The sequence below is a fragment of the Vombatus ursinus genome, unplaced genomic scaffold (genome assembly GCF_900497805.2).
Source record: "Vombatus ursinus unplaced genomic scaffold, bare-nosed wombat genome assembly UNPS02004533.1, whole genome shotgun sequence".
NCBI classification, from domain to species: Eukaryota; Metazoa; Chordata; class Mammalia; order Diprotodontia; family Vombatidae; genus Vombatus; species Vombatus ursinus.
In genome coordinates this window covers 1,140,694-1,152,786 of record NW_020944311.1, presented here as the reverse complement: position 1 = coordinate 1,152,786, position 12,093 = coordinate 1,140,694, and the positions used below count along the sequence as shown (strand labels likewise).

The following is a 12,093-nucleotide window of genomic DNA, read 5'->3' as shown; positions in this document are numbered from 1 at the left end:
GCAGACAAGAGGGAATGTCAGAGGGAAGGTACTAGTTGGGGGCAGGGAGGGACTGGAGGGGAGCTGAATTTGGCCAGCCAGTGGTGCCCCATCAGCATACACAAAGGAAAGGGCCAGGCTGCTAAGGCCTTTACATGTGAAACAGAGGATTTTCCGTTTGATTCTGGAGGTAACAGAGAGCCATTGGAGTTTTTACTGAGCAGAAAGGTGATACAGTCAAATGTGCACTTCAGCCCAATCACCAGTGATGGAAGCTGAGTGGAAGATGGATTAGGAAAGAGAGAGTCTTGAAGCCAGAAGACCAACCGGAAGGCTCTTCCAATGATCCAGGCTGAAGGTAATGAGCCTGCACCAGACTGGTGGCCGTGTAAGTAAAGATAAGGGGATGTAGAGGAGAGATGTTGCGAGAGTATAAGATTTGGCAACGGACTGGATATGTGGAGTGAATGTAAGTTAAGAGTAAAGGGCAAGGGACAGAGGGTATAGTGATGCCTTCAACAGCGGTAGGGGAAAAGATGAGTTCTGTATTGGACATGTTAAATTTAAGATGTCTACGGGACATCTAACCTGTTCTGTAGTTGTTTTCAGTCATGTCTGACTCTTCATGACCCCATTGGGGCTTTTCTTGGTAAAGATACTGGAGTAGTTTGTCATTTCCTTCTCCAGCTTATTTTACAGATGAAGAAACTGAGGCAAACAAGATTAAGTGACTTGGCCAAGGTCACCCAGCTAGGAAGTGTCTGAGGCCAGATTTGAACTCGGGAAGATGAGTCTTTCTTACTTGAAGCCCAGTACTCTATCCACTGCACCACGTAGCTATCCCATATCTAATCTAAGATGGCCAAAAGGCAGGTGATGCATGTGAGGACTGGAGCTCAGGAGAGAGATTGAGGCTAGATATAAAGGTCTGGGAACCATGTGCATAGAGATGATCATTGAACCCACAGGAGCTGATGAGGTCACCAAGTAAGAAGGAGGGGAGGGCAAAGAGCAGCGCTAGTGGCCTGGAGGACCCCCACAGTTAACAGATGTGACATATCTAGATGCAGCAAAGGAGACTAAGAAGCGTGTGGTCAGAGAGATAGAAGAACCCAGAGAGATCAATGCCCCCAAAACTTAGAGAGAACAGAGGATCCAGGAGAAGAGTAATGGATGGTGTCCCAAGCTGCAGAGATGTCCGAAAGGATAAGGACCAAAAAAAAGACTCTGAGGTTTTGCCATCAGAGACTATTGGCTGCTTGGTTGAAGGACGAGGCCAGACACCAGGCTGCAGAGGGGGAGGAAGTAGTGTAGACAGCTGAGAAGGGGAATAAAGGATAGAGAATTAGAGTGATAGGGAATTACTGGGTCAAGCCAGGGTTTGCTTTTTTAAGGATGGGGGAGACACGAGCATGTTTGTAGGGAGAAAGGAAGCAGCCAGTAGATAAGGAGACAATGAAGATAAGAGAATGGGGATGATAGTGCATGGAATTTCCTGGAGAAGACAAGAGGGGATGAAATCAAGGATGCGATTAGAGGGGTTTGCCTTTGTAAGCAGGAAAGTTGTGTCTCCATGGGAGGCGGCTGAAGGAGAAGATGGTAGAGGATGACGTATGAGCGATGCGAGATGAACTGGAAGGGGCAAGAAGGAGCTCTCGGGAGATGGCCTCTGCTTTTCAGTTAATTATGAGGCAAGATCGTCATCTGAGAGGGGGAAGATGTAGTGTGGGAGGCCTGAGGAACGGTGAAAAGATGTGGATTAGCTGCTGCGGTGAGAAGAATAAGTAATCCATCACGGAGGTGTAAAAAGATTGTCTTGCTGGGCCCAGTTGAAATTATAAAATTTGTAGCAGACACAGTTGGCCCAGTTTTGTGATTTTGCCCCCTCAGCTCTTCAGCAGCAAGCGAATAGGAACAAAGGTGGCTGATGCTGGAAGTGATCCCAAGGTTGGGATTTGGAAAGACATGACTGGTAATGGGATAAAAGGAATTCAAGTACAGAGGAGAGTGTCACATTAAACTGGTTCACCAATGGGGGCCGAGATAGAGAAAGGAGCAAAATGTAGCCAGTGCACGCAGGGGTAAAGACTATTTAATACAGCAACCTCTGAATGTATTTGTGTAAGAGTTAGCTGATGCTGCTTGGGATGATGGTGGCCATACGGCAGCTCCTGTGCTCAGAATGGATGTCAGTACTACTTGGGAGAGGACTGTGAGATCAGGAGGATACAGATGCCCGGCATATGGGCAGGGGGCAAGGCAGAAATGAGGGAAGCAATCACCCTGACTTATCTTCCATCAGGACCAAAGAACTAAGGGGGGGCGGGGCAAAGAGTCTAGGTCTCAGAGCAGGTAAAGAGATGATGAGGAAGAAAACCCCTAATTAGATTATAAGCTCCTTGAGGGCAGAGATCATTTTCTAGTCTAGTCTTTGATCACCAACACCTGGCACAAAGTAGGCACTTAATAAATGCTTGTCGGATTGAACTGACTTATCATAAAGCTGGTTTGGCAATTAATCACACTAAGTCGGTAAAAGCCTCTGTCCTGCGATGAAACCCTTCAACATCAGCTCTCAGTTTGAATGGCTTGATCTGTCATCCACCGCTCAGACAGAGCATCTTACAGGGCCATCAACCTTGATTCAGTCCTACCCTTAGAAGACGACATTTCGTTAAAGGGAACACACACAAAAACCATTTGCTGTTCAGTCATGTCCAATTTTTCTTGACCCCATTTGGGGTTTTCTTGGCAAAGATGCCATATCCTTCTCCAGCTCATTTTACAGAAGAGGAAACTAAGGCAAACAGGGTGACGTGACTTGCCCAGGGTCACACAGCTAGGAAGTGCCTGAGGCTGGATTTGAACTCAGGTCTTCCTGACTCCAGGCCCAGCTCTCTATCCACTGCATACCTAGGTGCCCCATGAAAACCATTGGATCTTCTTAGAAAACATCAAACGTGGTGGCTAGGAAGCTTTTTCAAGTGAAGTCCTATTGGAGAGTCTAACCGGTACCTGCTCCTTCCCTCCTGCCAGTCTGACCACTCCTCAGTCTGCTTTGCTAGATCCTTTTCCATGGCCACCAGGTCCATCAAGCTAGTCCCAGTCTCTCACATTCTCTAGTCCTGCATCAAACTGCCCAGTGGACCTTTCAAAAACGATATTCCACAGGTATCTCAAGCTTGACGTGTCCAAAAGAAGATTCATTATCTTTCCTCTTTCCAACTTACCATCATCCTCTGGAACTCAGCTTCAAAACTTTGGAGTGAAATAACCCCCAAATCATCACTATCCTTTAGCCCATAAGAGACATTCATCCCCTTCTCTCCACTCACAACCACCCCCTTAGTTCAGAGCCTCATTACTTCTTACCTGGACCATTGCATTATTCTAACTAGCATCCCCACCGGCAGTCTCTCCTCTTTCCACTCTCTCATCCACATAGCCCCAAATTGGTATTCTTCAACCACAGATCAGACTACGTCACTCCCCAGCTCAATCAATTCCAATGGCTTTCTATTACACCTTTAAAATCAAATACAAATCCCTCTGGCCTTCAGAATATGGCCAAGTGTACACTATTCTCCCTTAATACGCTCGACATTCCAACCAAATCTGGCTATTTATGGTTCCTTATGTGACAATCCATCTCCCACCTTGGAGTCTTTGTACAGGCAGTCCCCCATTCCTGGAAAGCTCTCCCTTCTCACTTTGACTTTATAGAATCTTGAGCCGCCTTCAAGGCTTAGGTCAAGTGTTGTCTCCTGCACAAGACCTGTGCTGATCCCCACAATTGCTAGGGCCTCCAACCACAGAAACTACTTTGGATTATCTTTGTATATATTTTATATTCACTTATATGTATTCATGGTTTTCCTCCCATTAAAATATAATCTTTCAGGGTAGGAACTGTGTCATTTTTATCTCTGTGCCTAGAACAGTGTTTGGAACATAGATGGTGCTGAATAAAAGCTTGGGATAAGAATTGTTGCCATTCACCGTGAGTACCACTGCTGCCAGATTTTTTTTCTTCTCTCTCTCTCTCTTATATATACACACATATACATGTGTATATATGTGTATATACATAGATACATACATATACATGTGTATATATGTGTATATACATAGATACATACATACTATATATGTATGTATATTGTTGTTATTGAGTTGTTTCAACTGTGTCTAACTCTTAGTGATCCCATTTGGGGTTTTCTTGGCAATTTTATACACACACACACACAGAGCAGCTAGATAGACTGATGGTGCTAATACACGTTGGGAACAGAGTCTGAAATCGCTACAAAGTTAGAAAATTGTCCTAGAATCATCATTTGGCACTGTTTAAATCACTGGTTGCAATTATCACTTGATGATACCACATCTGAAATAAAATAAATGATTTTGCACAAGATTTGCACAATTCCCCATCTAGCTACTGGAAGGTAGGGGTGGGGGAGGGGAGGTTGCAATTAACAGGAAAGTGGACGTTGAAGACATCTATAAATTTCCTGAGGTACTTCTCATTTGGCTTTTACTACTGACAACAACATATATTGTAAGGCCCGAGTAAAATGGAAATTATGGGCTTCCTCATCCCAGGAAAGCCAGAAAGCTTTTACAAGGGGCAGCTGCCCCCCAGCTCCATCTCTCAGTGCTACTTTGGGGACTGTACGATTGGTGCATCTTAGTAACATGTGGCATCTGAGCTTGTGAAGTTTCACAACAAACAGCTGTGAGTGCAGCAGCATGGGCAAGCTGCAGGATAAACTGAAGGAACCCGCTAGGCCCGAAGAGGGAATAAGCAGGCCACTGGATGGCTTCCAAAGCAGGGTTGCCATTGGGGCTGCACCAAGCACCCCAAGACCTTAGGAGGTTGGACTGCCTTTCCCGTGGAAAGGGAGGGTTCAGGGACCCTAGCCCTGAAAAGGTAGTTTGACTTGGTCACAGAGGCCATTTACCACAGCTGCTCAAAATATCAAAGGACAAACTCAAGAGGAATTGAAGGTCTGTACCCCAGAGATAAAGGGGATCATCAGCATCCCATTTGCTCATCTAGTTTTTCATCCACTGGTTCCCACAAACGTCTGCCAGTTTCAATGACTAAGAAGGGAGAGGTGTGATCTTGAGAACACTCCCACCTCACAAATCTGTGCCGATCTCTGTCATGAGGGTCAGGAAACAAAAGTGTGACTGGATCAAAGCAAACCCATTACCACTACTTGAAAAAAACAACTCAGTGAAGGCCCTGGATGAGCGGGGGAAGAGAGGGGTGACGCAAGCAATTAAATTCAGTAAACATTTTTTAAATACCCACTACTGTGCAGGATATTGTTCTTGGTGCTGGTGATGGAAAAATGACAAATGACACAGTTCCTGCCCTCAAGGAGTTGGGGGAAGGGGACAGTAGATAGGTATAAAGAGAAGTATGATACAAAGCAGGGCATGACAGGACAAATGAAGGAAACTAATCCATCAGAGAAATCTGAAGAAAGAGAAAATACTTTCACCTGTGTGTGTCTCGGGAGTAGGAGCTGGGAGGGAAGAGTCTGGGAAGACTTCTTGGAGGAGGCAGCACCTAAACTGAGCCCTGAAGAGACAATCTGAGGAGACAGAGAAGACAGGATGGGGCATTCCAGGACTAGGGTACTGTCTGCTTCTAGAGGGTTATCCTCACATATGAAGAGCAACACAGTAAACTGAGGGCTGGCTTTCCCATTTGGGACCTTTGAGAAGGACATTGGCCAGTGTACGAGTCAGATTGCTCAGATGTGCTCCCTAGCCATTTGCCATTTGTGGCAAAGATTTGGGGTGAAGGCCATTCCCCCATTTTACAAATGAGGAAACTAAGATGCAAGGAGCTTAAACGATTTGCCCAAGGTCACATAGATGATAATCAGCATCAGAAGGGGATCTGAATTCAGGTTCTCAATCTCCAGAGCCCAAGTTGTTTAAAGTCCTGTGCCTCAGTTTTGTCATCTTTAAACGAAGAGGCTGGATGAGATAAGGGTTTCTTAACCTTTTGTGTCATGACTGCCTTCTCAGAGCAGTTTTTAAACATATAAAATAAAATTTCCTTTTCTATTTCCCACAAGCTCCCCTGCTTTGGGATTCCTTTGGATCTCACATTTCCGGCCCCTCGGATCAACCCCCAGCCCCACCTTGCTTTTCAGATTCCTTTTCTGGGAGGTCTTTCCCCTATTTGATTGTAAGCTCCTTGAGGGCAAGGACTCTTCTTTCTTTTTGCTTGTATTTGTATTCTCAGAGCCTAGCACAGTGCTTGGCACATTGGTGGCACCTAATAAATGTTTGCTGACTATAATACATAGGATTACAAAGAATACCAATTATGTTGGAATATGGATGTCATTTTTCCCCCATCCAAGTTCAACGATCCCCTGAAATCTACCCATGGACCCCGAGGGATCTGTGAATCCTTGGTTAAGAAACCCTGGATCTAAGCCCCCTTGTAGCTCAAAATCCTATGATTAGAAATAGAAATTAGAAAATGAAAGCAAACATACGGTATATTTTCTTCTCAAGATGTTCCAGAGAACTACATATAAATTCATTAATTTATGAAACATTATGTGATCTCTATATGTAGCTATTCATAAAACATCCTGTAAATATCACTAGCAATTAAGAGTGGGTTAGGAGACTAAATCTAGAAGAAAGAGGACAGATCTACAGCAAACCAAATAGCCGGAAGAGATGAAATCTAGAACTGCCAACAATCCCCATACTTCATTTTAGCAATCAGGTCAAGTTCTGCCCCTATCAAATTTCTGAGCTGCTACTAAATATCACAATCTGCTACTTCTCCGGTTCTTTGCAGTAGGTTTTTAAGCATACTTTTAAGTATGAGCCACAGCAGCAGCAGTGATGTATGCTCCAAGAACCAACGACTTTTCAGGACAAGGACATTTTCAGGAATTTTACAAGCTGGTTGATAAACACAACGAGGGCATAGCTCTATCAGCTCCTGTCCCAATAACATTCTTTGTTGTTTTCAAAGAATTGCTGCCAATCACAGCAGAGGGAATTTTCAATACGTTATTGTCTCTTTGAAATGATTGTGACTTTAATGGTGAATAACAGCCAACATCTCTAAGGCACCTACTATGTGCCATTGGCATCTCATTTGGTCCTCACAGCAGCCCCGAACCACTGCACCACCTGGCTGCTTTAATCAGGAATGTCTGAAAGTGAATTTATTGCATTATTGATAGTGCTAATATAATGTTGGGAACAAAGTTTAGAATCGCTACCAAGTTGTTAGAAAATTGTCCTAGAATCATCATTTGGCACCACTTAAATCACTGGTGGCAATTATCACTTGATGATACCATATCTGAAAGAATATAAGGGGTTCTCATTTTTGGTGGTGTTGTTCAGTCATTTTCAGTTGTATCTAACTCTTCCTGACCCCATCTGAGGTTTTCTTGGCAAAGATACTGGCATGGTTTGACATTTCCTTCTCCAGCTCATTTTACAGATGAGGAAACTGAGGAAAACAGGGTTCGGTGACTTGCCCAGGGTCACACAGCTAAGTTAGGAGTTCAGGTGAACTCCTCCAGTCAGGAGTTAGGTGAACTTGCCCAGGGTCACACAGGCCAAATTTGAATTCAGGAAGATGAGTCTTCCTGACTCCAGGCCTGGCCCACTGAGCCACCTAGCTGCCCTAAAAATAAGCTAATAGTTTTTAAATATTTCTGGATAAAATGTATTTTCTTTATCACCAATCTAACAAAAATCAAACCAAGCCAGAAGTTGTAGCTAAAGAACTTGAAACTGAAATGACAGATTGGCTGAGGGCTGGGACTGAGGTGGGCAGCACGTGATTTGTCAGCTGCTGGAGTCAATGTCCTACATCATAGACATAGTTTTCTCATTCTCCTATTCTGGTTTGGCAAACACATTAGCTAACATCAATTTCTTGTAAGACCTTGCTGAAATGATTGACATTCTTGAAGACTTTTCATGACTTTTAACTTCATTTGCATTCAAGATCAACAAACATTTTGAAAATGCTTCAAAATAATCCAACACACCTCAAGAGCTTCGGAAAATGGAAAGATTTGTGCTGGAAAGCATGAATCTCAAGTTGAAGATTTGATTAATTCAGAGAAGTTTTAAAACATTCCATTTCACAAAGATAATAAATTGAATGATCTTCCTAGGAATATGTTACTTTAAAACATAATTCAACACATGAACTTATATCTTTCATTGGACAAAAATAATAATGAAAGCATTGTTTACTATTTTGACTTATTAGAACCTTCTACTTGTCCTTATGAAGAACTAACTTCACCATGGACATCTGGTGAAAAAAAATGATATCATTTAAGTGAAATTTTAAAACGTGAAATTGATTTATAAAATTTTCAGGACTTCATAGATAATAATGTAAATTAAACTACTTTCCAATGTCTGTAACCACACAAAAGGCCAACAAGATAATTAGTGCTATTATAGTCAGTAGGGCTAATGCTGGAAGAGATTTCGTTTAATGAATATAATTTGTACAAGGATGAGAAATAGTTTAACAGCAGATCCTGTATGAAATTTAATGACACTAAAATGGGACACGTTATCGTTGTCAAATAGTAGTTGAATCACAACCACAGGTTAGCTATGGATTCAAGTGTTCAGCAAAAATCAACAAAAGCATTCTGTGACAACCAATTGGCTCTATGGAATTTACAATATAGGGTATGGTATGTTTTATTATTATTTATAAATTGCATGCCATACATCCTTTAAATCAGCAAAATTTATAATAAGCTTATGTATGGTTATGGTTATTAAACATTAACCGGTACAACACTGAGTGGGGGCTAAAGAAATACGCAAACTGGGTAAACCACCCCCTGAATCACCGACAATTAACGACACATAAAACACATCTATGCAGAGCAACCTTAGCTGACATTTCCCCAGATCTTCAAACCCAACTTGACACTGGGAAGGCAAATGTAAAGCATCAATGGATAGGCTTCCCTTTCCACAGCTGGAAAGGACTTTGAGGATCCTGGAGCCCAAACTCCTCTTTTTATAGCAGAAGAAACTGAGGCCCAGAAGTCATGGCTTAGCCCAAGTTCAGTATACCTCATATTTCCAACAGCACTTTACACTATCTTATCATTTGACCTTCCTAAGATCCCTGGGAGCCATGCACAAGAATTGCTCCCCCTACACCATGTGCCTTCCTTACCAGCAGGGCTTTGTCAGACCACTTGAGATGGCCAAAGCTTGGGTACACAGTGAGCATTTCAAAAGAGCTTCCATTTCATTATTGTGGGTGCTCCCTTCATTGACAATATAGACCTCATCCCTCCACACCTTAGCAAAAGGCTTATGTTGCAAATGACTTGCAAATGCGCCTTGCAGCCATGTCTGTCTTTGTATCCCCAGGGTGCCTGCCTTGTGTTGGCTGAATGGAATTAAAGACTGCAGCAAATGGTGTGTGTCACACTGTGCTACTGTGGGTTGTGTTTGCTGAAAGGCATGGGACCCGACACTGAGCTGACTGGTGCAAATGAATGCAAATGAATAGGAGCCCAAAGCAGCTGGCTAAGGCATGTTGAGTAGATCTGGCAGAGAAAAGGGAGAGGTCAGCTTGGCTCCAAAGCAAGGTTCCAGGGAGCCCTGTGCATGCCCGAGAGGACTGTGTAGAACAGGTCTGACTGAACCTTCCAGGGGAAGCCACAAAGGGCTTTGGCTCACTCTGAGAAGCTAAAGGATGGGGACTCAAGGAGCCATTGCAGTGATTTCCGAGTATGAACTCACTTTAGGCTCCTGCCTAAAATTGTCATTGACTGTGTGGGCTATAAGTACCAGTTGGTCTCTCTGCTAAAGGAAAATGTGAAGGGACTTGAGAAATTCCCTTGAGAAAGGGTATTGAGAAATGCCTCTGCTCTGGCATCCTAGAGAGGCTCAGTTTCCCCTGCTAGAGAGGCTCAGTTTCCCCTGCTCTCCTCTGCTCCTGCCCCGAAATGTTCCATACCTAACTCCTGAGTTAAATCCTAGTAAAGGGCCTGCTGCTTTTTGCTTGACTGATCAGCCTGGTTTGCTTGTGAAACCCCTTCAAAGTCTCCCAGCTGTGGTGAAGTGCCTGGAAGGTGCCTAGGTAGGAACCGCTCCAAAGAGTTGTCTGAGAACTGAATTTTTGTCAATCAAATAACATTTTAAACACATCAAGGGAACTCACCAGGTAAAGGAGTTCTAGAGTGAATGCTTCTATAAAAGAACCCAACCTGATTGTATTTATAAATCAGAATTGGTATATATTAGATTTGCTTTAAGTGAGGTACACCTGTAGTATGGATGTATAAAATTCATGTAGGGAGAGCATGTTTTCATGATGTGGAGGCAAAGAAGGAAGATTAAGGCCATGGCATCATCATCTATTGACACCAATGCACAAAACAGCAACTTTCACTAAACTGACATTTTTTTTTGACCTGCGCATTTGGTGAACAGTTGCAGGAGAATAATAGTGAGCAACTTCTATAGGGCTTTAAGGTCTGCAAAATGCTTTACAAACATTATCTCACAGATGAGTTATGGTATGCATAAGCAATGGAATACTACGGTGCAGAAAGAAATCATCAAGGGGATGGTTTCAGAGAAGCCTGGAAAGACTTTTATGGTCTAATACAAAGTGAAGTGAGAAGAACCAGGAGAACAATTTATACAATAAAAATGATAATATGAAGACAAACAACCCTGAACGACTTAGGAACTCTGATCAACACAACGATCAAGCATAAATCCAAAGGATTCATGATGAAACACGCTATCCATCGGCAGGAGAGCTGATGCAGAGTGCAGACTGACGCTATTTCTTCTGCCGTAAATGACCTCCCATACCCAAATCCACCTAGGGAAACTGGACTCTCCAGTTCAATTCCTCCCCCATGAAGCCTTCTCTGATCACCACAGATGAAAGTTCCCTTTTTCCTCTAAACTACTCTGGCCTTTAGTGGGTCAAGTGACAATTCTCATGTACTGCCTCATCTTCGTGCACACTCTTATTTCTTTTTTTTTTCCCTAGCATAAGAATCATCAATGTGCTTTTTCTCAGAGCTTACTCTCTTCATTTAACTGTCATTTCCCCTTTTAATCAACTGACTCAGAGGGTAGTAGTTAATTATCCTTAACAAGTTGTTCTTCTTCATTTATTTTTATGTCTACACTCTTAAAATGCCATCCATTGAGGAGGACTTTCATGCTAGGGAAAGAAGACAGGCACCCTCAGAGTTGGTGCTTCTTCAAACATCCCACTGACGTCAGTGCAAAATGAGGCGCACTCCACAACAGGCCAATTCTACCTGGCTCCGTGACATGACGAGTTCTTACCTTCATGGTTACAGTGATGGTACTGTTCACGTTGGCTTTAAACAACCAGCCCTGTTTAATCATTCCACCCTTCTGTGAGCATAACGAAGATGAGTCCTGAAACAAATTAAAATATCAATAAACCATTCATTAAATGCATTTACCGAGCACCCTCAATATAGAAAACCCTGTGTAAGTTACCATGGTATTTCACATTTTTGAATTTACATGTGAAGCTGAGCTCTGGGCCACTGAAGCCAAGGATCCTCCAGTATACCAATAATCAGTACTCCTAAATGTTATGGCCACACATGGCCTTGGGGGTCCCTTCCAGTTCCAGATCTATGATCCTATCATTTTGTAAACCTTGAAAGGGAAAAAATGGAAGCTACCTATGTGGCAGTTGGCAACAAAGGGGCTGGCCTGAGATGCGGATGGTTCAGCACAGGCATCCCTATGTCCAGAAAAAAAAAAATGAAATGTATGTCCTACTCTAGGGAAGTCAGTACCATCAGTGAGGTAGTGCTGTGGCTAGTACACTGGGCCCAGAATTAGGAAGATATAAGTTCAAATCCAACCTCAGACACTTACTAGCTTTGTGACCCTGGGCAAATCATTTAAACTTCCATTTTCCTCAGTTTCATTATCTGTTAAATGAGGTCAGCACCTACCTCCCAAAGTTGTGATGAGGACTAAATGAGGTAATATTTGTAAAGCACTTAGCACATAGTAGGCACTTCTAAATACTTGTTCCCTTCCTTCTTC

The 12,093-nt window shown here is 43.0% G+C and overlaps 1 protein-coding gene across 2 annotated transcripts in view; it reads right to left on the bottom strand.

Annotated features, from left to right (window-relative positions):
- Window positions 1-12,093, bottom strand: part of DOCK11 (dedicator of cytokinesis 11) — a 191,096-nt gene that overhangs the window by 125,959 nt on the left and 53,044 nt on the right. For both annotated transcript variants that reach the window (XM_027837386.1, XM_027837390.1), the window contains exon 6: window positions 11,350-11,445. In XM_027837386.1, the coding sequence (XP_027693187.1) occupies window positions 11,350-11,445 (96 nt within the window). The remainder of the gene's footprint in view (window positions 1-11,349; window positions 11,446-12,093) is intronic.